At 36.3% G+C, this 27,982-nt stretch overlaps 1 protein-coding gene across 3 annotated transcripts; it reads left to right on the top strand.

Annotated features, from left to right (window-relative positions):
- LOC121372542 lies at positions 1 to 27,976 on the top strand. Of its 3 annotated transcripts, XM_041498928.1 has the most exons (6): positions 1 to 423; positions 11,145 to 11,232; positions 20,874 to 22,359; positions 23,484 to 23,638; positions 27,376 to 27,429; positions 27,842 to 27,932. In XM_041498928.1, exons 2-5 carry the CDS (start codon positions 11,155 to 11,157, stop codon positions 27,424 to 27,426), a joined length of 1,770 nt encoding a protein of 589 aa, XP_041354862.1. In that variant the 5' UTR covers positions 1 to 423; positions 11,145 to 11,154; the 3' UTR covers positions 27,427 to 27,429; positions 27,842 to 27,932. The 3 variants fall into 3 exon arrangements, with proteins under 3 accessions (XP_041354862.1, XP_041354861.1, XP_041354863.1); XM_041498927.1 differs by lacking the exon at positions 27,376 to 27,429 and having other exon boundaries at positions 27,842 to 27,976; XM_041498929.1 differs by lacking the exon at positions 27,842 to 27,932 and having other exon boundaries at positions 27,376 to 27,643.
- The last annotated feature ends 6 nt before the right edge of the window (positions 27,977 to 27,982 follow it).

Here is a 27,982-nt window from a genome sequence, read left to right as displayed (position 1 = left end):
CGGGGAGTGCTAACGGTCCACTGGTTATGGGGCGCAATACTTGCCTTGCCCCGGGAGCTGGCACCCAAACGTCATCTTGCATTTTGCCTAGTGTAATTAATTGTGGTCTGATACCTTTTTCGGTCGATCGGCATTATCTACATTATTTTTTTTTTTTTTTTTTTGTGTGTGATTTTTTTAAAACGTTAGGGTCGCACGGTTTTTGTAAGGACGGCCGGGTAATCGGAACCACAACTATTATTTTGTTTAACCTAATATCAGTTTTCATTTTTGTTATAGTTAACGTTATTGTCAATGAGAATAAATTTTATGTGAGAGAACCTTTAAGCCCATTGTTGACGAAGGTCAGTGGCCTACTTTAACTGTGTACTGATTATCAGTATTTAAGCCGATCGGGACGGACGGAAAGAAGACCCTCATTAGGTGAGTAGTTACAATTATATGGTCTGTTAGCTAGAGTCACCTCTAGTCCTTTTCTTGTCAAGAAGGGGAGGATTAGAGGTCTGTGTGAGTCCTCTTCTCCGGTGTACCCAACATGGCGTCATACTTATAGTTCTTCCCACAATGAACGCCTTTTTCACACTATGGAATTTAACAAAAGTTATTTATTTTTGAGCCGATTGTTTTCTAAATTGTACGCAAAAATAGGGTTTTTTATTTTTTGTTATTTCCAAAATACTTATATTGTTTTCTTACATCAAACCAGGAGGATGGGACGGATAATAGGCAAAATTTAGTAGTTGGTTGTGAAACTATGGACATCGAAATACCAAGTGTCCCTTGCATACGAATATAATATATAGAGCATGTCGTTGGCTAGTGTCAATCGAAATATAAATCCGACCCCACTACGGCAAACTCCGACTATTAATGCTATTCAACGGCACCCGATTGCCCGAACACAAACAATATGTCGGCTACTGGGTGTGAAACAAGGTAAATATATTAGAAATGAAATTATTTTCAACATCAGTTTTAAATTAAAACAGTCTTAAGAGAGGGGTGGGACGTAGGCTACGGTAACCCATGGATAAAGAGCTGGAAACAGAAAGTAGACATTTCTACGAAGAATATGTTCGAAGCGGGTAAAAAGAAAGTTCGAACGGATATAGAAAGAAAGTGTGGTTCTGTGTGGTTCTTTCGTACTGGTGTACGGGCATATGTACTTCCGTGGGACTTGAATGTTAATTTTTGGAACCATCCATGATTGTAATTGTTATAGTATTTAGATTACAAAAAAAAATATTATTCAATTTTTGTCTAAGGAAGGTCAATATCAATACTCAAAATGGATTTATAGCATCAATGTGAGAGGTGTTTTTTCTTTAGAACATGGACGTATAGTGTGACGGAACATGCTCTTAATTTTGTTTTCGCCTGTGGCGATATTAATTGTGTTAGAGGGCCGTGTGCAGTTCCATATGCACTTAGCCCAGATGCGGAGCCCAGGTGGCCAGTAGTTACGTAATACCTCCGCGAGTGCGGTTTTTACAACCGTGATTTGGCGACTTGGCGTCATTGAGTCTGGCGATCTAAGAGAAAGATATGCCGTCTTGGTCGCTGTGGAAATTCAGATGATACGTGAGGTACCGCCTTGTGCCCCCAGGCGATATTCGCTGTCTCTAAGAGTTTTGAATAAATAGCTAGGGTTTTAGAGGGTGTATACTACCAAATCAAATCCCATAGACGACAATAGTAACATATGTGGCTAAAACTCCTACCTGCAACGTATCAACCGACATAAACGCCACGGATATAAATACTACCACCCCTTACACTTAAAGTGAATCAGAAAAAAATGGGGGTCAAGCTGCTCGTTTCTGAGATAACGTGTAGCGTCTATGACTACCCTAGTTTCGCACAAAATTCGAGTCTTTTTTTTACAGGTACCCCATACATGTTTCAAGCACAAGGCTACTTGACACATTGGTACTAGATGAAATAAAATTGCACATTTTTTTTACCCAGATGAAACTATTATTTTTTACAACCAACACACTCACATTTATAACCAATCACAGGACTTGTGGTGTTCACTTCTCTATCAAAAGTTCGGTGCACCTCGAACATTGACCCAGCCGGAAGTTATTTGGTTTAGTACTACCTATAGATATCGAGAGAAACATTTGGAAGTATCCAGGGGAACGATCGTCGTCCACTGAACGATCTATATTAGTTTTCTGCTCTGTGTATAACCTTGATGTGATTGATGTGACTTTAAATATTTTAATACTGTATTATACCAATATTATTTAGACGGTGCTGCCGGTCATCTGACGCAGTAATCTGTAGGCTCACTGTCCTAAATAATTATAAAAAGCTTAACCAGTCATCCTAGAGGTCCTAGGTCAACTGTAGGTTATTGTCTTTATAGTATTAATTCTGTGTTACAAGGTTACTGAATGAGTAGTTAAGGGTTAATTACAAATTAACCAGTTAGGAATAGAGCTGTAATTCCTTTATTAATTAAGTTCCCCTGGAAGCGTTTCTCAATTATCACACGTGTGGGTGTTGTGTCACGGTGAAGTGATTAGCATATTGTGTAAACTAGACACCTAGAGATTAACTAATTAAGTGATCAGTTCTGGGTTGTTATTATTGTTGTTATTAATTAACTACTGCGGCAGTACATTTAGCAGCGTAGGTTAATACAGATTCCAAAGAGTATTGTGTTTTTGTTGTGTTTTCTAGTGAACTAAACGTGCTGTATTATATATACTTATATAAGATCGTATCTCTGATCATACCTAGACGAGCCACAGCGGGTATAACTGCCTGTTACAGAGAGATCTAATAGATATACAATTAGGAGAGATATTTGGACAATCGTGTTTCATTCAGTTACGGGTATTATAGAATCCCCGTGACATATAGTATATCGATGGATAGCTTGTGTTGAGTATTGTACAGATAAGTCAATATTATGTATGGATATGGTATACTTGGTCATAAAACATGTCAATAAACCGTTTTAATTTAATATAATTTTAAAAGTCTCTCTTTTATTCTAAAAACCTATGCGAATTTAGTTTATATTATAAAATTTATATGTGCCTAAATTATCTCTGTTATATAGGTAAAATAAGGACTATATTATGGTGAGCATACTATATTACCTGCCCTCAAATATTAAGTGTGCATTCCAACTACATGTATAAGGTTTCACTCAACATTAACATCATCATCCGATTCATCACCATCAAGAACAAGTGTGTGTGACTTTGATGATAAAAACATGCCATTTTGCATTTTAAGACATAGTTTAGGAAATATTTTTAAAATAGGAACATTAGAGATTTATTCGGTGCTTGTTGTGGCAGCCATTGTTTTAAAATGGCCACTTTGGCTGCCATGAAAGCCAGTGTAGGTATCAGAATTGAACACATTTATTGTTATTTACACACTTAATTACACAGATTTACATATATAAGTCCATTACACATCTTGTAGTTTACTGCTTAATGGCAATTTCATGTTGTTGGTTTTTAATAGCTATCATTAAAGATTTATGTTTATACTACACTAGTATGGCTTCTATTTAATAAATATTTCAAGGGCAGCTTCGGAATTAATGCCAACCGCCGTTCTTTGGAGAAGGGTTATGACCACCTTGTGTCTTTGGGGAAAGTGACTTACATATTTAATTAAGTTGCAAACATTCACAGGATAAATATTACACTGGTTAGTGCATATGCCAAATTGATGCACATATTGCAGGCATGAACCTTGTAGGGCATATGAGTCACATGCACCTGGAATAATATTTGAATGGTGTGGTGGGAACGAAAGTAAAAAATGTTCGTAGTCTATATTCCATGATAACCATCAACCAGTCAGTACCACCCATGAGAAGAATGTGACCATCATTTCTCTCGTATGCTCTTTTGTGACGCAGCCTATTCATCCTCAATGTGTGTTGTGAAGATGGAAGTTAATTGGCATTCTGAATCCCACTACCAAATGTTCATAATCACCCTGGACCACCCTTTGTATGTCAGTTACATACAGATCGAATGTATATTATATCCATTAAGTCATAGTGAATATCACTTAATTGTGCTTGTCAGATGTCATCGTATGAATATAGCATCTCTCAATGTGGTAGCAAATCATATTGAAGACAGTGAATTAGTGGATATCCTAGTATATATAGGCTGAAGTTGCCTTCTCAGGATTCCTTTACCAAAAACCGCTAATGTGTCATATCCTCACCATCTTACAGTAGAAGGCATGTGTGATTTATATTTCATGTCGGTCAAAGACTGATGCAATCACAGAGCCAAATCATTAACCCCGTTCCAGTTTTGTTTTCCAGTTCTGCAGTTGGGAATAAAAGTAATACTCTTTGAAAAGCAAACTTTCTTTTGTATATAAGTATTTTATCATTGGTTTCTTAAAACAACACAAACTAGGTGACTTTAGGTCCATTTGCAAGATTTGGCGACACTTAATGAATACGATGTTGATGTATATGCTGAATTTTGGCAGGGTGTATCACAGTGAAAACAAAGAGCATGATAGCCATTCTCTAGTGTTGATATTGACCAGGACCATGAACAAAATAATGCTTCTATAAAAGGTGGCAGTAGAGCTGGAGATATCTATGAAGCTCAGTCAAAAGTTGGAAAAATCTGAGAGACCATAAACAGACCAAATACACCCAAAATACAATTCTGAGAGATATAAAGTTGGGACGTATGGAAAATATTATATAGAAAGCAGCAAATAGACGAAGCATCGAAGAGGCACTAAGTCCAAGCTTTCAATGATATGATGAAAATACTTATTAAAATGGGCATGGAGTGGCGACAGCGGGTTTCCTCTCAAAATCTGTGTGGTCCTTAACCATATGTCTGACGCCATATAACCGTAAATAAAATGTGTTGAGTGCGTCGTTAAATAAAACATTTCTTTCTTTATTAAGATGGGCAATGGCCAGTATATTTATATTTATGATATATTTATTAATGAAAGGCTTGTTTCTTAGATCGTTTCAAGATGAATAATCTTTTCTTCAAATGACCTCTAACTCATAATAAATCCAGAAAATAACAGCATCTTTCTTGAAGGAAGACTGTTCCAGGCTTTATTACATTTCGTGTCAAGTAGAGACACATTTTATTTTAAGTTTAAGTAGGTAATGCTGTCAGTGAAGGACATTCTAAGATCCAAATACACACAATGGACAGTTTTCTTGGTTCTGGCAAGTGCAACAAGATCTGTGAAACAGAATATTTTTTTCTAGCCATGTGTTGCTTTTAATGCTGGATGCCCATGTGATGTCTTGAAATCTAGGACCTGGCAGGTGTCTTTCATTGCCCATGTTCCATTGGCTGCTGTGACGAAATGTTTGTCGAGAAAAATCGAACAATCAGAGCTTGGGTTCACCTAAGGGATTCAATCCTTCAACTCTAAGCACGCCAGGTGGATCCTGTGCCGACTGACCTAGATCCCACTCTACTGATCAACTGTACAGAAAATGTACATGGGGAGGGGTGATAAAAAAAATCTTTGATTTTAAAAAACCAAAACTTTATGGATGGTCTCCAATTAGTAGTCTGAAAGACCTACTACCTATTTTACAGTGACAAGTTTGCACACATCTCTCAGCAAACCTACTTGAATGAATGAATGTTTAACGACACCCCAGCACGAAAAATACATCGGCTATTGGGTGTCAAACTATGGTAATGCAAACAAATAAAGTGATGATCAACATCAATATAAAAATTCAAGATTTAAACAAAAACACAATGTAAAGAACTGTGCAAAAACACAAATATCACAGATAGATACTGACTTTTACTCAAATTCAATTTTGTTCTGTATTGGCCATTATCATGGACACACAAACCAAACATTGTATAACCTACCGTACTCACTAAATTCCGATTGAAGTACTTACGTCATTATTAACAAAATAAATCTTCCAACGACAACCTTCAAAACTGCCCCCTCCCCCTACGCCCCATTTTAAATTTGCTAAATAGAGGGAAGCATCTCGCCCTGTACATTAAGAAAAAGTATAAAAAAAAGTATTGATTTAATGCGCGCCCTGCACTAGTTCGAAGACTAGTACCGTTTAGTACTCTGTAAAATAACAAACATATTACACTTTTGACCTAAAGTAAAAGCACACTCATTATCATTTATTTCTTTGCAAATTTTACAACAAAATAAACCTATGAAAATGTCAGACGCAAATCGAATACATGTACTTAGTTACAAATGGGACTTAAAGCATGCTGGTGCACATGGAAACATGGTTATTCATGTAGCAATCTGTTATCCGTGTGTTTATTGTAATGTTAATTTGTTTAAACTTCATTTGGTTGTTGGATGTCCAACTAGACATATAAATACAAATTCTTGAATTTAAAGACTGTTTGGTTTTTATGGTGTTTAATTATCTATATTAATTTTATGGACAAATTTAACAACATATATCAATTAATTATTTTTTAAAAGTACATATATCTTAATATAAAATATTTCAGTTTTAAAAAAAAACAGTTTAGTCAACGCCTACCTATTCTAAATAATTTCCTCAAAATTATTATTTTTTAAATTGAGCCGACCTACCTACCCTAATTTTCAACTTCTGTAATCGGAACCAGACATTATTATCTTTGGCCTGATCGTTAAATAAAACATTACTTCATTCTTTCAGTGTAAAGAGCTATTCAAAAATATAAATATCACAGGCAAGTATATTAAAATGTCAAATAAAATTCAACATGTTAAAATATCAAAATAAACCTAGGATGGAACTGAAACGATTCTATCACATTTCATCGTCCGTAATATACTCTTCAAAAAAAGAAACGCAAAAGGGTACAAATGGGTTATAACTCCGATTTTATGTTTCCTACCGGTTCATGCTTTGTGAATATAAGTTCATTGCATGTCCCAAACACATTCCCACGGTTACATTCGATAAAACGCAGCTACTGTACAATAAAGTTCCAAAATGTGAATATTCGCAAAAACGCAGCCACGTGCAAACCATGTCACCACTGCACGTGCGTTGTCTGCACGTGCAACATGAACACCGACAGTATAAAAGTGCAGGGTGTTCGCTTGCCTGGCCTCTGTATCTGGCCGACAGTTGACAATCCAGGACATGCCACGTCTCAGTGAACCGCAGAGAAACAATGCCATCGGCCGACTAGACGCAGGCGAATCCAGAACGGCCGTTGCCAGGGCATTCCATGTGTCCCCAAGCACCATCTCCAGACTGTGGGACCGTTACCAGCAACATGGATCAACACGTGACCTCCCTAGATCCGGTCGACCACGGGTCACTACCCCCGGGCGGACCGCTACATCCGGGTACGCCACCTTCGGGAACGATTGACTACTGCCACCTCCACAGCCGCAGCAATACCAGGTTTGCGCAGGATATCCGACCAGACCGTACGGAACCGCCTACGTGAGGTAGGAATTCGTGCCAGACGTCCAGTTCGAGGTGTCATCTTAACACCACAACACCGTCGACTCCGACTGCAGTGGTGCCAGATTCATCGACAATGGCCTCAACTGCGATGGAGACAGGTGTGGTTCAGTGACGAGTCCCGATTTCTGTTCCGACGTCATGATGGAAGATGTCGCGTGTATAGGCGTCGTGGTGAACGTTATGCGGCAAACTGCGTGCAGGAAGTGGACAGATTCGGCGGGGGTAGTGTCATGGTGTGGGCAGCCATCTCACACACTGGCAGAACTGACCTGGTCCACGTGCAGGGCAACCTGAATGCACAGGGCTACATTGACCAGATCCTCCGGCCACACATCGTTCCAGTTATGGCCAACGCCAACGCAGTGTTCCAACATGACAACGCCAGGCCTCACACAGCACGTCTCACAACGGCTTTCCTACAGAACAACAACATTAATGTCCTTCCTTGGCCATCGATATCACCGGATTTGAACCCAATTGAGCATCTATGGGACGAGTTGGACCGACGCCTCCGACAGCGACAACCACAGCCCCAGACCCTGCCCGAGCTGGCAGCAGCCTTGCAGGCCGAGTGGGCCACCATCCCCCGGGACGTCATCCGTACTCTGGTTGCTTCAATGGGCAGGCGGTGCCAGGCAGTTGTCAACACACGCGGAGGCCACACCCGGTATTGACTCCAGATGACCTTGACCTTGGTGGTGTGTCCTATCACTTACTCACAATGGACTAGAGTGAATTGTGAACAATCCTGCAACATTTGGTAATTATCGGACTCACCATTCAATAATTAAATCAATTCTCCAAATGTTACGACAATGTGGTTTTGCGTTTCTTCTTTTGAAGAGTATATATCTTTCATCGTCCATAATATATCTCTCCTCGTCCGTAATATATCTCTCCTCTCTCCTCGTCCGTAATATATCTCTCCTCGTCGATAAAAGATTATTGCACTCCACCAAAATGTGGTGAACCGTCAGTGTACACATACAGTGTTCAATCTCAGGTGGGGGATCGTTCAGAATAAATGAAGATGTAAAGTATGTGTGACCAATGCGAGCACGACACAGGACTTTCACTCTTTCTGCACGTCTTATAAAAGGACTGCCACTCCCCCAGGACTAACTTGACATAATTTTAAGCTTGTTTGCAACCTCACCACTATTATGTTTAAGATCAGAGTAAGGCACACCAACCCCGACATATCTAATCAAAAACGACTTGGCAGCTGTTACAGTATCTCTTTTCATTAACCCTGATGACTGGGCACCCAACGCAGTACAATATCATACAATTTCGTATCACCATCCCAATTAATATAAGTTGTAGAAGCATCACGAGGGGTATATGGCTTTTTATGTACCCTCTGTGTGTTCTTTTACTCCGAGCCGAAGGCGAGGGGGTAAAAGAGCACACAGAGGGTACATAAAAAGCCATATACCCCGAGAAATGCTTCTACAACGAATTTATCTTGCCGACATGTTAAACCATATAGCCAAATAATCAAATTAACGCCAGACAATAATTGTTAACAATTTATTAACGGAGCCGTACCACGCGGACTTGCCACTTGCCAGTGACGAAAAATAGTTCCATCGATAAACGAGTTTTTAACTTCAAATGTTTGTAATATGAAATTGTCTGAAACAGATATTAATAATTTAAAAAAAAAAACACAACTTTTTTTTTATCAGAAATGTATGTAGTAAAAAAAATAAAAATATTAAAAATAAAAAACAACTGTTGCTAATCGCGCATTAATACAATAACACCACGACCGTAATTAGGTGGCCGAGTTCAACATTGCAGCTTTTAAAAGTATTGAAATAGTGTATTTTATAGTAAAAATTAAATTAATGATGTATACTTGATTGATTATCAATGTTATTTATAATCTAATTATTGCTTTAGCATTAACTGGGGCGGCTGGAAACTGTTGGGAAATTGCAGACGGGGTATAAGAGAATTTGGCTCCGCCCACAGGGGGATAAGTGATTTGTCCAACGGCAAACAACCAATGAGATTAAAGAATTTTACATGAAGGCGAGATAATAAGGTTTGTTCCAGCTTCATATTGTGTACATCTTGAAGACACGAAAGTGGTTATTTAATTATATTTTGTTTTCGAGGGAAGGGGTTTGTGCATTAAGGAAAATTACCACTCAAGTGGTTATAGACCCTGGGCCCACTACCCAACCATCCACGTATTAAGAGGGATCCGGTTTAAAGAGGTTAAGTTATGTACTGGTTTTTAAAAAATGACTGTGTAAAACGTCCGGTTTTTAGGGAATTCCGATTTACAGACGGTCCGGTCTTGATAGGTTTCACTGTATGTGGTGTGAATATGGTATACTCGCCAGCAGTAAGTTAAGCACTTCCTGATATACATATAATTCTCTATGTATAAACATGCTAAATTAACACTAGTATTTAGAATAGGCGGACATCTTCATAATAATGAGTCACATACATGTATACTCAAAACCATTAATTAAGGACGAGTAAACTTTCTGTTAATTCCTTGTTAGTGTCATATTATTATATGTAGTTTGGTCAAATACATGATTTCTAAACTAATTTAAACCGTGATACACTAAAACAAATCGTGAACATAGCTGGTTTTTCGAAATATTGAAATGCGCTTTCGGCTAGGATTTGGTTCATAACGATACTTGTGATATTGTTAATTCTAAATTGTTGTTCAAATCATTAAGTCTAACAACATGCCACAGTGCTGAAACCTTATAATCGAAGAAGTATTTCCCCCCATATCTAATATAAATGGCAATGCTAAAATATATACTGCCCCTTAATTAGTTTTCTTGAGTATATTATAGGCAGATATACTGAACCGTATTTGAATAAGGTTTCTTCCATATATTAAACACAGTGCCTTGTTTAATAATAAAAGGTTCAGGAAGTCCAAAGTATGTATAAATATAGAAAATAATGCATTGCAAGCATTACTTAACTTTTGCCGATGAGTGTATCATTATCCATCCCATTTATTGCATTGTTATTTACTTTGTTAGTATTAAAAGCCAGTATAGGATGAATATCATCCATTTTGGCCTTACATCTGTTAAAAATGTGTCTTTCCATTTAGTGTTTGTGGGACACAGAATGTGCAACGGTAGCGCTATTTTGTTTTCTTACAGAAAAGCAGATATTATTAAAACGTCGACTAAAGTCTGGTATTCTGGACTGACATCCCAGAACTATTTTCTCTTTGTGTTTTAATGATAACTACCGAAATTATTTCATACACATTGCCAGGTTCGTAATAATTGTCATTTTGTTCGCTCTAAATTGTTGTTTCAATCCTAAGGTAGGTTGGTGATATTCCGACCTTTGAGTACATCTGACTCCTTTTTGTGGTCCGTAACGACCCGGAAAGTAAGCTCGTTTCGTCCTAGACTCCTTTCGTGGTCCGTAACAACCCTTGAAGTTAGCTCGTTTCGTCCTAGACTCCTTTCGTGGTCCGTAACAACCCTTAAAGTTAGCTCGTTTCGTCCTAGACTCCTTTCGTGGTCCGTAACAACCCTTGAAGTTATGTCCATTCGTATTAGACTCCTTTCTGTGGTCCGTGACCACTCGGAAAGTTAGCCCGTTTCGTAAAACTAATATATAATGAAAACGAGAGTAGTATTCTATATTTAGAGTAGTATTCTATATTTATTTCTTGTTTCAGAAAACAGAACATGGATGCTTTTATAAAATATTTGCGCGATGTTCGTCGCCTGCCAGAGGGAACCATCATTAGAATGGACGCTGACAAGGTAAGCAGAGAGTGTGGCCTATAGGGTGTATACTACCACATCAAATCACATTGACGACAATAGTAACATATGTGGCTAAAACTCCTACCTGTAGCGTATTAATCGACATAAACACGACGGATATAACTATTACCACCCCTCACCCTTAAAGTGAATCAGAAGAAATAAGGGGTCATGCTACTTATTTTAGAAATAACATGTAGTGTCTATGACTACCCTAGTTCTGCACCAGATTGGAGTACGTTTTTTTATAGGTTCCCCATACATGTTTCAAGCACAAGACTACTTGACACAGTGATACTAGATCAAATAAAATTGCATACATTTGATTGCCAGATAAAACTACTTGGTTTTACAATCAACACACTCACATTTATCACCAATCACAGAACTTGTGGCGTTAACTTCTCTATCAAAATGTTGTTGCACCTCGAATTTTGACCCAATCGGAAGTTACTACCTATAGCAGGGTCAGAGAAATCGACTAGCCCTTTTAGTGAGTGGTTGGTCTGGACTAGTGGAAAGTATAACCATATTACTATAGCAAACAGGAAACTAAGGACACTTGTTCCGGGTGTCAGAGATGCAACTGCATCTTGCTCTCAGGGTTTGACAAATCCACTAGCCATCGGTCACTTCTGGTGATCAACGTGTCAGGGATAAGTTCAGCTCTGCTCAAAGTATGTACACTTAGTCCATGGGCCAATACCCCAAAATTCACATATCTGTACCATATTCAGAGACAAAGGCTCACTATATTTTTTGAAAGAACATCGCCTTGTTCACATTTTTCCAGTATGGTGGACATTCCCAAGTGGTAGCGTTATACCTTTTTCTGGTAAAATATGTGTTTTGGGGGTAAAATCACGTTTTTTAAATTTACGTTTAAAAAAGGGAATGTACAGCCAGAAAAAAAAAAAAAAAAGCATTCAAAAAGTGGAAATTGTGATTTATTGCCATTTATTTAACCTTTTTCTTAATGGTTGCCATGACAACAGCTATTTTGGGGCACTCAGGACTCGAATGAAATATCTGTGTGCTGTCGACGGCAAACCCATTCTGAGATACCCAGGCAGCTTTTAGTTACATTTGTATGCAATATATTTAGGAAGAATAGTCAATTTGGGGGTAAAAACAGGTTTCGACATTCCTCTTTTAAGAAGAGTTATTCATTAATCCAGATATTCAGCTTCTGGAACCGGACGGTCATAATTCTGAACCAAATTTAAAAAGTAAAGGCAATCAGTAAAGTTATTCATTAATCCAGATATTCAGCTTCCGGAACCGGACGGTCATAATTCTGAACCAAATTTAAAAAGTAAAGGCAATCAGTAAAGTTATTCATTAATCCAGATATTCAGCTTCCGGAACCGGACGGTCATAATTCTGAACCAAATTTAAAAAGTAAAGGCAATCAGTAAAGTTATTCATTAATCCAGATATTCAGCTTCCGGAACCGGACGGTCATAATTCTGAACCAAATGTAAAAAGTAAAGGCAATCAGTAAAGTTATTCATTAATCCAGATATTCAGCTTCCGGAACCAGATGGTCATAATTCTGAACCAAATGTAAAAAGTAAAGGCAAATCAGTAAAGTTATTCATTAATCCAGATATTCAGCATCTGGACGGTCATAATTCCGAACCAAATGTAAAAAGTAAAGGCAATCAGTAAAGTTATTCATTAATCCAGATATTCAGCTTCCGGAACCGGACGGTCATAATTCTGAACCAAATTTAAAAAGTAAAGGCAATCAGTAAAGTTATTCATTAATCCAGATATTCAGCTTCCGGAACCGGACGGTCATAATTCTGAACCAAATGTAAAAAGTAAAGGCAATCAGTAAAGTTATTCATTAATCCAGATATTCAGCTTCTGGAACCGGACGGTCATAATTCTGAACCAAATTTAAAAAGTAAAGGCAATCAGTAAAGTTATTCATTAATCCAGATATTCAGCTTCCGGAACCGGACGGTCATAATTCTGAACCAAATTTAAAAAGTAAAGGTAAAGTTATTCATTAATCCAGATATTCAGCTTCCGGAACCGGACGGTCATAATTCTGAACCAAATTTAAAAAGTAAAGGCAATCAGTAAAGTTATTCATTAATCCAGATATTCAGCTTCCGGAACCGGACGGTCATAATTCTGAACCAAATTTAAAAAGTAAAGGCAATCAGTAAAGTTATTCATTAATCCAGATATTCAGCTTCCAGAACCGGACGGTCATAATTCTGAACCAAATGTAAAAAGTAAAGGCAATCAGTAAAGTTATTCATTAATCCAGATATTCAGCTTCCGGAACCGGACGGTCATAATTCTGAACCAAATGTAAAAAGTAAAGGCAATCAGTAAAGTTATTCATTAATCCAGATATTCAGCTTCTGGAACCGGACGGTTATAATTCTGAACCAAATGTAAAAAGTAAAGGCAATCAGTAAAGTTATTCATTAATCCAGATATTCAGCTTCCGGAACCAGATGGTCATAATTCTGAACCAAATGTAAAAAGTAAAGGCAATCAGTAAAGTTATTCATTAATCCAGATATTCAGCTTCCGGAACCGGACGGTCATAATTCTGAACCAAATGTAAAAAGTAAAGGCAATCAGTAAAGTTATTCATTAATCCAGATATTCAGCTTCCGGAACCGGACGGTCATAATTCTGAATCAAAGTAAAAAGTAAAGGCAAATTGCTTTGTTTGACCGGTCGCCGCTGATTGAACATAAAAGTAATCCGCCAATTAACGCTCAAGGAATCGAGAGAGATAAAATGGCTGCACGGGGTTTCACACCGCGGTTTATTTAACCATTCACCTATGTTTATTTAATGTTAGTCGGATAGAGCACAAGTGTTCACAAGTGTTTTTTTGTTTTTTTTAAATATATTTTCTTTGATCTATGACCAGACTGGCTGTTTTTTTTTAATGAAAAACAAAAGTATTTTATTTTTAAAAGTGGGTAACTCTTAATCATACCCTACGATACTCCATGACCTCGTTTTGTAACTACCCTCCTAACTTACCTGTATGATTTATTACTGAATACTGGTCATAATTGTTTTGGTGTCCAACTCAAGAGTATTGCCAGTCACCAAAAATAAAGTCGGCAGCCATTAATGAAGTGAAAAACAAAGAAATCTTTTACCGTGGCAACCACTCATCAATGGGACCATTGGAATATGAACGAATGAAAATAATTTTGCAATGGATATTTACCGAAACACTCAACTTGACAGCTTTTGGGCATACCTAGGTGTCTTATATAGCAAGTAAATATAAACAGCTCTCTTTTCTGCCATTTTGATAAAAGCGGAAATTCGAAACAGATGTTTTTACCCCCAAATTGACTATTCTGCTTAAATATATTGAACACAAATGTAACTAAAAAACCCTGCCTGGGTATCTCAGAATGGGTTTGCCGTTCAAAGCACTCGAATATTTCATATGAATCCTGAGATATGAATTTTAAAAAGTTTTGTCACTACAAATTGTATTTTTCCCCCAAAATGTTCGTTACCATGGCAGCCGTTGAGAAAATGTTTGAATAAATGGTATTTAAATAACCGAAACATTTACTGCTGATAATGTTTACTTTTTTTTTTCTTTTTTTTTCGAGCTGTTCTAACCCTCTTTATCAGGCAAACTTCTTAAAACGCGAGTTTACCATAACCGTTTGGACTGACAAGGGACTAATAAATCAATGCGTCACTAACCAAAATAAACTAACTTTTCGTTGCTTGAAAACTACCGGAAAGGGTCAGGGTCATGTTTAGAGGAGGTTAGTAAGGAAAATCTGCTAAACATTGATATCTTTCTTAAAGGAGATATTTCCATTTTAGATATTCCAGCCAAGAAGGATTCACTCTTAAATAGTTATCCATTAACTACTCTTGTTCTTGTTAAAATATTGACTTTCACCCGTCTCACTATTCGTTAAAAAGAACCAATTTGATGCATTTAAAACTTAACTATTATAATAAAACCAGGCATCATTTTGTTTTAACAGATTTGATTAACGACGATGATCAATTGAAAATGAACATTTTAGAACTGTATAGTAATCTCTGAAATTCCCTGAAAACATTGTTTTAAAATCAAAAAAGTAGTTTGGAATTGCCTTGAATGTTTTTCTCAATGTTTCTGTTGACATTTTTTGGATAGTGTCACATGTATTACCACCACCTTAAGACAGGATATATAACAAGGGTAACCAGTATGCTTTATCACAAAGCACACAAGAGCACCTTGGTGTATCGCATTTATTCAGTAGAGGCTGATAGAAATGTTTGCTGCCCTGTCTTTTGAAAAGAGAAGCAAAAACATAAACTTTGCTGGCTCTCATAGCTAGCTGTAACCATTTAGTTGTGTTAAAACGGGCTAAATGAATAAATGTTTAGCTATGAGAGCCAACGCAGTTTGTTTTTGCTTGTTTTCTCAAAAACGTAAAAAAGTAACTTGCTTAATTTTGCCATGACAGGGCAGTTTGAATGCCATATATGTTACCGTGGAATTGCCCATACATAAGCATGTAGGATGGCATAAACATAACAATTTCAGGTAGTACTAAACCAAATAACTTCCGGCTGGGTCAAAGTTCGAGGTGCACCCAACTTTTGATAGAGAAGTGAACCCCACAAGTCCTGTGATTGGTTATAAATGTGAGTGTGTTGGTTGTAAAAAATAATAGTTTCATCTGGGTAAAAAAAATGTGCAATTTTATTTCATCTGGTACCAATGTGTCAAGTAGCCTTGTGCTTGAAACATGTATGGGGTACCTGTAAAAAAAAGTACTCGAATTTTGTGCGAAACTAGGGTAGTCATAGACGCTACCCGTTATTTCAGAAACGAGCAGCTTGACCCCCATTTTTTTCTGATTCACTTTAAGTGTAAGGGGTGGTAGTATTTATATCCGTGGCATTTATGTCGGTTGATACGTTGCAGGTAGGAGTTTTAGTCACATATGTTACTATTGTCGTCTATGGGATTTGATTTGGTAGTATACACCCTATAGCACATATTCAGTGCATAATAAAAAATATTATGATTTTGTCATTTTATTTAATTAAACTATACTGGTTGATTAATTAGCCATCACTCGATCATGGAAGTTCACAATGACCTTGACCTTGACAATAATCTCTGTACATGGCTCTGAATGGAGTTTGATTCAAAGTTAGCACTGAAGAAAAGTTGGTTTTGGCCTATAATTCATACTGTAAAGATTTCAATAATTTCATTTTACATGGTATTTCACTTGCCATATACAACTGCTCTTAAATATGGTATTATATATAGGCAACCTGAACTAAGATTTTAATAGCAATTTATTTTTATATTAAAAATAGCATGTGCCAATAGTGGGTTAATGTCTTTAGTTTCCATTAACATTGTTAATTTTTTATGTATGAAATTCTGAAAACTAAAATTTGTAAAGAAGTTGATTTTTATTGTCATTTTGACATATTTATAGGGTGCTAAGTTATATTTTAGACAAATTTGTAGTTTTATGCAAAATTTAAAGTAAATTTGAAGAAAAACTTTACCAAAAACATAATTAAATTTGTTGTCACTATTGTGCCTTCTGTTTTTATTTGTACATAACAATAAGGTTGTTAAACATATACTTAGATCTCCAGATCATTTTTTTTCCCTTAATAATCACTTAGTTAGCTCTCATGAAAAGCATTTTGAGTTTATACTAGATTCAGAACCAATTTTTTTCAGATTTGATTATCTGCCTTGGATTAAGTTGATAATTTATTTTATTGTTAAAGCTGTATTACCTAATGTTACTAGCAAAATAAAATGCTGGATTACAGATTGTAGGAATACATCTAATGTACATATTGTATTCATCCGGATTAGAAAATAATGCAAGAAAATAGATGTTCGGGTAATTTTGTCATTTAAAAATAGTTTTTTTCAGTAATTAATCAAAAATAAATGTGTTAAAGCTGCATGATTATTCCAGATATCACAACTATTAAAACCTCCAACTACAGTAGGCTATAAATAAAATATAGTCAGGAATATTGGTGGCTGCCAATAGTTTTGATGGTTCATTATGAAAATCAGCATGGCCGATGGATTTGATATTCCCACACCTGGTAACTTGAAGACACCCACACCCAGCATACTGGATTTCCTCCCAACACTAATGCTCAGGACATTAAGTCATTACTTCATACAGGTACAGGCATGTTTGTGTTCCCTTCCTCAGACAGTGTATTTTTTTTAATACTGATATTTCTTTGATGTGCCTGTTAAGGTCTTCATAATCTAGGGGTCAATCAAGTGCATGTGTTTTAATGGAATTATTTAAAGGGGTAGAGGTACTCTGACTATCTTTGTTGTCTCTACATATATACCTGAGTACACACACCCAACTGAAAGTAAATATCTTCAGGAGTTTTATTTTAAAACATTTTGTTGTTTAATATGACATATTGCATTTGTACAAAACTATATGCAATATATATGCTTTTTGTGGTGTACATTATATTAGGTTGCACTGTAGAAACAACAGTTTCAGTGAGGTTGTCAGTTTATGTCAGAATATACCAGATCCTGGTTGTCATAAAGACACATAGCTGGACACTTTTTGAAAAATGTATGTTATCAGTATAGGTAGTACTAAACCAAATAACTTCCGGCTGGGTCAAAGTTCGAGGTGCACCCAACTTTTGATAGAGAAGTGAACACCACAAGTCCTGTGATTGGTTATAAATGTGAGTGTGTTGGTTGTAAAAAATAATAGTTTCATCTGGGTAAAAAAAATGTGCAATTTTATTTCATCTGGTACCAATGTGTCAAGTAGCCTTGTGCTTGAAACATGTATGGGGTACCTGTAAAAAAAAGTACTCGAATTTTGTGCGAAACTAGGGTAGTCATAGACGCTACCCGTTATTTCAGAAACGAGCAGCTTGACCCCCATTTTTTTCTGATTCACTTTAAGTGTAAGGGGTGGTAGTATTTATATCCGTGGCGTTTATGTCGGTTGATACGTTGCAGGTAGGAGTTTTAGTCACATATGTTACTATTGTCGTCTATGGGATTTGATTTGGTAGTATACACCCTTCAACCATTTGGAAGAGGACCATCTTAGCAAGCCAGGAATCTGCAAATTCCCTGCTTATAGGGTAACGTCACACAATAACGTAGCGGCTTGCGAAGATGGGATGGGTATGTCTTCCCTTTCCACACTTCGGCTAAACCAGTTAGTCCATGGGCTAAAACACTTGTCGGTACCATTCACTATATTTATTTAAAGAACATCGCCTTGGGCACATTTTCCAGTATGATGGACATTTCCAAGTGGTAGCGTTATATCTTTATGGGGTAAAATATGTGTTTTGGGGGTAAAATCATGGTTTTTTAATTTACATTTTAAAACGTAAATGTACAGCTAGAACAAAAATTCAAAACGTGGAAATTGTGACTAGATTTCTTGATACCATTTACTTAAACATTTTACTCAACGATTGCCATGGCAACGGCCGTTTTGGGGCAAAAGTAAATATTTGGTGACTAAACTGTAAAAATTCATATTTGAGAAATCTAATAAAATACTTGGGTGCTTTCAACTGCAAACCCATTCCGAGATACCCAGGCAGTTTTTAGTTACATTTGTGTTCAATATATTTGGGAAGAATAGTCAATTGTGGGATAAAACATCAGTTTCGAAATTCCACTTTTATGAAAACGGCAGAAAAAAATCATGCCTCAGTTACAAACGTTTCAACAAGATAAACAGGAAACAAAAGTGTTAAAGTTTGTTTTGTTTAACAACACCACTAGAGCACATTGATTGATTAAACATCAGCTATTGGATGGCAAAATAGCGTTTTAAGAAGTTTGCCTGATAAAGAGTGTTAGGTTAGTACACCTAGAATTTTTTTTTTAAGTTAACATCAGCAGTGCATGTTTTGGTTATTTATTTACCATTTATTAAAATATTTTCTCAATGGTTGCTACGGCCATTTTGGGCCATAAATACAATTTGTATTGACAAAACTTTAAAAAATTCATATCTCAGGATTCATATGAAATATTTGAGTGCTCTGAACTGCAAACCTATTCTGGTACCCAGGCAGTTTAATTTTAGTTACATTTGTGCTCAATATATTTAGGCAGAATAGTCATCAACACATTTGTCACAGACATCTTTATATGGACTCTGTATTTGTAACAGATCCATTACATGGGCAGTATGTTTCATAGTGCTTCAAGTTTTAACACACAATTTGAAGTTGGACTGCCGATCTGCCTGCGATTTGAGGAACCAGATGAATGTGTACAGTGATATGCAATGTAGATTTACCTATATTATGACACGGACATATGTGTATGCAATATGTCCATCCACTTCCCACATAAATATAGGTTTTTTTTGGGGTTTTTTTTTTAATGATACCACTAGAGCACATTGATTTATTAATCACCGGCTATTGGATGTCAAACATTTAGTAATGTTGACATATAGTCACAGAAAGGAAACCCGCAACATTTTCCATAAGTAACAAGGTATCTTTTATAAGCACCATCCCATAAACAGGATAGCACATATCACGGTCTTTGATATACCAGTCGTGGAGCACTGGCTGGAGCGAAACATAGCGCGACGGGGAAATCAATATTCCCATAATTAAATTGATGACTAAACCACTTAAACCTCACTTTAAGCATACATTGTTGTTTTTTAATATTTAATGCACTTTATCTTAAACGCAACATCTTGTGAAAACACACAATCTAAATGTTACATTATGGGAGTAGATATCAGTGTTACAAGACTGACGCTGCTAGTTCAAAATCGCAAATGTTTAAAAATGTGCGATTTTGAACCAGCAGCATTGCTGCCATTTTAATTTGGATTCAGCATACCTTGGAATCCGGGGCATTATCGGTCGTCGAGCCAGTTGGCTACAGTACTTCATGTTCCAGCCAGTCCACCACACCTGGTATATCAAAGGCCGTGATACGTGCTGTCTTGTCTGTGGGATAATGCATATAAAAGATCCCTTGCTAACAATGGAAAAAAATGTAGCGGGTTTCCTCTCTAAGGCTGTATGTTAAAATTACCAAATGTTTGTCATCCAATAGCTTATGAGTGATAAATCAATGTGCTTTAGCGGTGTCGATAAACAAAACTAACTTTAAACCTTAAAACGATTATATACAAAATTTCATACTTTATGCCAAATATGCACATTTTGAATAAAATCTGTCACTTATCTGCCTATTATTAATAAATCAATGTACTCTAGTCGTGTCGTTAAATAAAACAAACTTTGTTTTCCATATAATATTTATAGGATATTAAACGAGCTTCCATTCCGTGTCATGTTTATATCCTGAGTGAAATAGTTTTCAATTGTCACAAGCTTTAGCGAGTGACAATGAAAATTATTCAACAAGGGTCATAAATATGATGTGAAATGGTAGCGAGTTTAATATCCTATTTATTACCCATAATCGATCTTAATTTATATCACTCAACTCGTTTGATTGGTGTTCCTGTAAGGTTGTAGTGTGTCAATCGATAACGTCGAAGTGTTGCGTCCCACTATGATATTTTTAACCATATGGGTAATAACTGAGTTTAAGTATCGAAGTGGGTTTTTTTTTAATGTGTTTACAGATTGACCCTATTGTCATTCGAGCTATGAGCGACGACCAGCTGGCTAGGTATATCGATACACCAGGAGACAGGATAGCCGTGAGGCAGTTCTGTGAAAAACCTGCAGCAGAAGTATCTACCAGTGGTCTTGTCAACCTGGCAATAAACGTCGAACAGAACCTAGGGAAACACACAGAAATCGCTGAACCCAGCGAGGCAGTTACTCCGGCGAAACGTCCCAAGATCGCCGAAAATCAAAGTGCAAGTAAAGAAATGAAAAGCTACCAATTAATCTGGAAAAACTTTGATCGAGGCCAGTTTCGTTTAGTGACGCAGAATAATGGTGGTGGAACCAGATGTCTTAAGGATAACAAAAATATCACTATTAAGAAAATTAAAACAGAAGCTATAAAACTATTTTTCCCAAATCGTATTTCCAAGTTTGGTAGGGTAGATGAATTTAATATGAAGATAAAAGATATGAACGGTGAGAATATTTTTCTGAAGACCACATTAATTGATCTGTATGAAAAGTACAAGGTGAAAATGATGAAAATATACCTGTATACAAAGAAGCACGAATCTGCAGGTCCAGCCACAGATCCCATGACATCTTCTACATACATCGGGGCAGACTCTTTAGAGTCGACGTCTGCTATCTTAGGTAAAACAAACGGCGACGAAAGTTTGCCTGTGATTCCAGTTACACCAAAGAGGCCAACGGTTACGGTGAAATTGCACCGAGGTCATGTCTTCAACGATCTGAATGATGCAGTGAAAAACGGCGAGCTCGGGATGAACACGGTAGCTGTAGAAGTGCAGATGCTGATGCCAAACGGAGATTTTGAGATAAAAGATGTAAGTGGAGAAATATGGCGCGAGGCACTAACCGAATATTGGGAAACATTTTACAGACAAGCAACCAGAGGCAGCGTTGTCAAAGTCCCTAAGATTTGTCATGACATGAAAGACAAATGGGAAAATGTGGCAACAATAATGGTCATTGGACACAAAACTGTTGGATATTTCCCAATATCCATTGCAAAGCCGTTTCTAGAATACTGTCTCGGAGAAGACACGACTGACCAATGTCTGAACAACGCCTATCAGCAATTTGTACCAGAGCACGAAAAGGTGTTCGTAAAATCAGAGAAGTACAGTAATGATGAATCCTTCAGACATTTTTTGAATGCCCATGGCGTGGAGTGCGCCGAGGTTGATAACTGGCTGAAACTCCGACAGGAACTTGCCCACAAGGAGCTCATTCAAGAACCGGCGTATGTCTCACAGTGCTGGGGTAGGATTCTTCAATGTCACCTTCAGGTTCCCTATGGAGGAATTGGTGAGCTGATTGCACCCCTGATACCAAGTACCAGAAATGTCTTCCAGCATTTGAAGTTTGGACCGAATATGGATCCGACAGATCGAAACTGTGCCGAGTACCTGAAGGAATTCGTTAGAAACAGTTCTGTGGATGATATCAAAAGATTTCTTCGATTTTGTACAGGTGAGTTTTATTTTATATATATATCACTTTCGTTAAGATTTTGGCGCTCTATTCTGATCACACACTTCAATGAGTGCCATCTTCGTTAGGGCAGGTTATATCAACCACGGATCCACGGGGGGTGCTTTTCAGGGTATCAATCCCCTAGGCCTTATATGTAGGAACAAGCCCCCCCCCCCCCTTCCCCTTCCTTGGTAAGTATGATGAAAGACAAAATAGTATATGCAGTCTGCAGTTAAGAGAGGCGCTATTCCACAGAGACAAGATGATTCAAATGTCTTACACCTACGTTATGGTGAATGTTGGAGCATTCACATTACAGTTCTTTAATAGATCTATCGACTGAGATCCCCCACCTGCCATTCACGCCTGGATTCTTCCCTGTCCTTTCCATTGAACTCTTGCCTTGTGCAGGTTTGAATTTGTGAAACGCGTCTTGCAAGCGGTAGCCATCTTACAGAGGAGAACTTCTGGGTAATCAATAGGCGAGCAGTCACGACGTTGTTAAAACGTTCTTTAGCAACGACCTTATGCCGAGATACGAGGGAGAGAGCACACATTTGTAAATATTTGAACATTTTAACGGAGGTATTGAGTCAAATTGTGTTCCCATTCCATTCAGGGCATCACGATTGGTACATCATGGCCGTTTTTGGCAATTTTAAGAGTGTATTTAAAACATCCTTTTTTGTTAATCAAGAAACATATAAATATATTAATGCATTTCCTTATGTGTGTGTGGGGGATTTAGCTCAGTCAGTTGAATGCTCGCATGAGGTGCTTGCGTTGCAGGATCGAACCACCTCAGTGGATCCATTCAGCTGTTTGGGTTTTTCTCGTACCAACCAGTGCACCACAACTGGTCATAGGCCGTGATATGTGTTTTCCTGTCTGTGAGAATATGCATATAGAAGATCTCTTGCTGCAGTACAAAAATAATCAGGGCACAATAGTAAAATGTCCTCTCGAAGCAGGTGAAAAGACACCTTTAAAATAAAAAAGAACTTTGTATGTATTTGTTTAGAGATGCACTTGCCCCCCCCCCCCCCCCCCCCCCCCCCTTGCGCCATCCGATTGTTACTGCCCTGATATTTGATATATCTATTTTTTTTTACTATTTCCAGGCACAGATATCCTGATTTGTCGCACAATAAAAGTGCAATTTGTAAAGTATCAAAGTGTCTACCCTCGCACTCCAGTGGGACACAAAGACCGATGTGTTCTGGAGCTTCTCAACGACTACCAGTCGGCGCACGACATGTCCCAAGATTTCCAGAAGGTGCTTTTCCGGTAGATAAAACGTGCAGCGGTAGACATAACGTGCAGCTGTAGATAAAACGTGCAGCGGTAGATATAACATATAGCGGTAGATATAACATACAGCGGTACATAAAACGTGCAGCGGTAGATATAACATACAGTGGTAGATATATCATACAGCGGTAGATATAACATACAGCGGTAGATAAAACATACAGTGGTAGATATAACATACAGTGGTAGATATATCATACAGCGGTAGATATAACATACAGCGGTAGATAAAACGTGCAGCGGTAGATATAACATACAGCGGTAGATAAAATATGCAGGCGTAGATATTGTGTGCACCAGTCAATATAGCAGGTACTGGCAGATAGATCGTGCATCTGTAGATACCTTTTTTAAAATGTGGACTTCAGCTTCTATACAAATACGCAATTGGAATCTTTTATAAGCACAGTTACTAGATTACGAGACTCCTGTTTTATTAGTTTATAGAGAAACATTCCCATATTCATCTGTTCGATATTAGATATGACGGTAATCTTAATAAACATGAATATAGTTAGAATGTTGTTAATTGTATGGTCGCATTCCAGTGTAGTTCTTCGCAAGATGCTGGCTCTCTCACTAAGAATGTTTGTATATGGCAAAGATTGTAAATTAATACGATCTGAAGGCAAGGTGATCCTCTGTCTCCTTTTATATTTATTTTATGTGCCGAAATCCTTGTTATCATTGTTAGAAATTCACCTAATATTAAGGGTATTACCATTGATGGAGAAGAATATTTAATATCACAGTATGAAGACGATACAGGTTTTATTCCCTATACAGTACATTGACAATTTTAGATTATTATGAACAAGTATCGGGCTAAAAATAAATTTTACGAAATTAAAGGCTATATGGATAGGAAATAATAAATATTCAAAGGAAGTCTTTCATCATACCAAATGGAAACTAGAATGGGGTGCAAAACAATTTAGATAAAATTACTGAACTAAACTACGATTAAAAAATCATGGAAATATAAAAGTTAATAAAAATATGGTCTACTAGAAGACTAACCGTATTGAGAAGAAGAACAGTTTTAAAATATTTAATAATGCCCAAACTAACCCATTTATTTATAGCATTACCTAACCCAGGAGAAACATTGCTAAAACAACTAAACATGTTGTTGTTGTTGTTTTATAATTTATCTGTAACTGTGGTTCTGAGAAACTGAAGCGTAGTTTAATAACCCAAAATTACAAAAACGGAGGTATTAAATGATAAAAATACATAATTTTATAATAGCTTTAAAAAGTACTTGGATTAGACGAATGTTTAACAGTAATCCAAAGTGGTTTAATCTTTTCAAATCTATTACGCGCTTATCCACAACTGACTTGATTATATACGGCGACCATTTCATAGTGAAGAAAACAACAAAAGGAAATATTAAATGTATTCTTGAGAGATACCCTACACAGTTGGCTACAAATACAACAAAAACAAAATCCGCAAAGTATAGATGACCTTCTAGGTATTAACAACTGGTACAACAGCAAAATAAGTATAGACAAAAAAACTTTTTTCTATCATAAATGTATGAAGAATTCATACACAAATATCAAATAACTACAATTTTGTTACAGTATGATTCATTAATAAATGCTGTTAAAAGTTTTTATTCCCCACCCACCCACCACCCCCACCACACCCCCCACCCCCTGATCATTTTGGCAAAGTCAAGGTTGGGGTGCCTTACAGAATTTATATGCATAGAAAATATTCAAATATATTCAACATATGCACACATTTAAATAGGTATATAAAATCTACACAGTTTGTTTCATTGTACAGTACATTCATTTTTTATAAACTAAATCATGGATATTGAAATGGACTCAATATACACCCGTAAGCTATTTGTTATGTTTATTTGTTCTGAGGATGGCTAGTACAGAAAAAACAAGGTTGAAAAATAAAACCAAAAGAAAAAACAAAACAATGTGGTTGTAGTATTACAAAGGTGAACAACGATGAGAAAAACAAAGGAAAAAAAAGAGAAGATATTAGTTAGTATGAAATATCGTGATTCTAACACTATCATAATAGAGATGGAGTAATGACATTTAATAATAGAGATAAAAAAACCCACAAGAATATTTTTTGTAAAGTTGAAACTGTGTAGACATTTATATACTGTAGATAAAATCAAAGTTGTTTCTAGTATTTTTTAATCGAAAAGATTAAGCCACTTGGACCATTCGATGTTAAATTTATCATATTCACAGTTTTTATAATAGATATATTTTTCGATATGAAATTTCTTTTGTAGAATCATTTTTATAGTATCAATACATAGATTTCTTTTAACCATGTTCATTGAATAAATATAATATTTAACATTCATTATTAACCAGTTTATTTTTTTCCCCTTTTTATCATCTATCATACCAAAAATAACTATATTGTTAGTAAATGAAATGCGAATTCCAGTTTTTATAAATATCCATTTTTCAACATTTTCCCAAAGTTCTCGGACTTTGTCACAATCGTAAAACAGGTGCTGTAGCGTTTCTGGGAGATTATTACAGAAAACGCATTTATTTGAATCAATATAATTTATCATATGTAGAGATGTATTGGTACTAAGATTTCTGTGTAGCAGTCTGTATTGAAACCATATTAATGAAGTGTCTTTCACGAATTTAAATGATATAAGATAATACTTTGTCCATGTATGATGATCAAATATTATACCTTTATCTGCGTATTTTGTTTGTGCTTTAGGAGTTTTTATTTTATTAATCAAAGTGCTGTATATAGCCTTAATTGATGCATTCTTATTTAACAACATTTTTAATTTAAAAGGCAGAATTGGTATTTTGATTTCAATATATTCTGTTATATTGAGACTGTTTTGTATTTGTATAAAAAGCTTTTACAGCATTCGCCATGGATGCATAACTTAAAACAAGCATCAAGCAGATCACTAATAAAAATAATACCTTTCTTAATAAAGTTCTTGTATAAAAATGGTTTATTATTTAACAGTATTTTACTATTAAACCAAATATTTTGTCCCTGTATATCTTCAGTAATTTGGAACTTTTGATGTTTTTGAACTAGTGCCCAGATGCATAAAACATCTTGCCAAAACATATTTTTTATGCTTTTCTCTTTAATTTCAATAAAGTAATCACCATATATAATAAAATCTTTTGTTATTAAACCTGTAGTGGACGCAAAAAGTTTAGTCCATGCTGCGTTTTGCTGATAAAGTATTTGTAACCACGTCGTTTTTAAAGATGTAATAAGGTTTAATATATCAGGAACCTTTAAACCACCATATCGATAATCTTGTGTTAATATATTTCTCTTGATGTTTTCTGGTTTATTTTGCCAAATAAATTTTAAAAACTTGTGTTTAAAAGTTTGAATCATGTGTTTTGGTGGATTTGGAAGAGTTAGGAAAAGATGGATGATTTTAGGTATGATTAAAGATTTTAGAACTAACTCTGAATAGACAGTTTTGTAATTGATCAAAGCTTCATTGGATTCTGCATTTCTATAATGTTTTAGTTATAATTATATTCTATAATGTCATCTAAGTTAAGTGTCATATCCATTCACCTTAGATTAGATGTACATAGATCTACAGCTATCATTGTCCTTTTAATGATTATTTTAAGATAACCTAGATGAGTAAACAGTAGATATTAAATATTATATGTGTTGTTCTGTTTGCTCTATCTGTAGAGATGCTACACATTGACAAGGAAATGGTCTACTGTTACGTCTACTCTATAAATGGTATACTGTTACGTTACTCTATATTTATAAACTTAAAGCCATATCCTATTTTTCGAATGATAACATTCTTAGGGAGTGAATTTTGTCAATTCACATACGTGGAAAATCGATTTAAAGTCATCTAATTGGCTGCTCCATAGCCATGACCTAGACGCCAAACCCACACTATCCAGTGAAATTATTACCACCGAAACAGATAAAGTTTCATTGGAAAGGCATAGTTTGTGATTTTGTTTAAATAATGGATTATATTATAATGGTGTCAGATACCACATACACACACACACGCACACGCACACACACACACACACACACACACACACACACACACACACACACACACACAGATAGATAAATAGATGTCCTCAAACAAAATAAAAAAATCTTTAAATCATTGTTGTCTATCACACAGAGACGACCACGGTTATCTACGTCAACCACTACAACTCCCACAAGACCCTCGTTTTTAGTCAGAACATCAGTTTCGTTACCATTCACTAGCAAAGAGACGTAATTTGAAAGGGTGCGAACGACAAGAATGTTGCCGTCTGAA

Source organism: Gigantopelta aegis, chromosome 4 (assembly GCF_016097555.1).
Source record: "Gigantopelta aegis isolate Gae_Host chromosome 4, Gae_host_genome, whole genome shotgun sequence".
NCBI lineage: Eukaryota > Metazoa > Mollusca > Gastropoda > Neomphalida > Peltospiridae > Gigantopelta > Gigantopelta aegis.
This window is presented reverse-complemented; position numbering and strand designations above follow the sequence as displayed.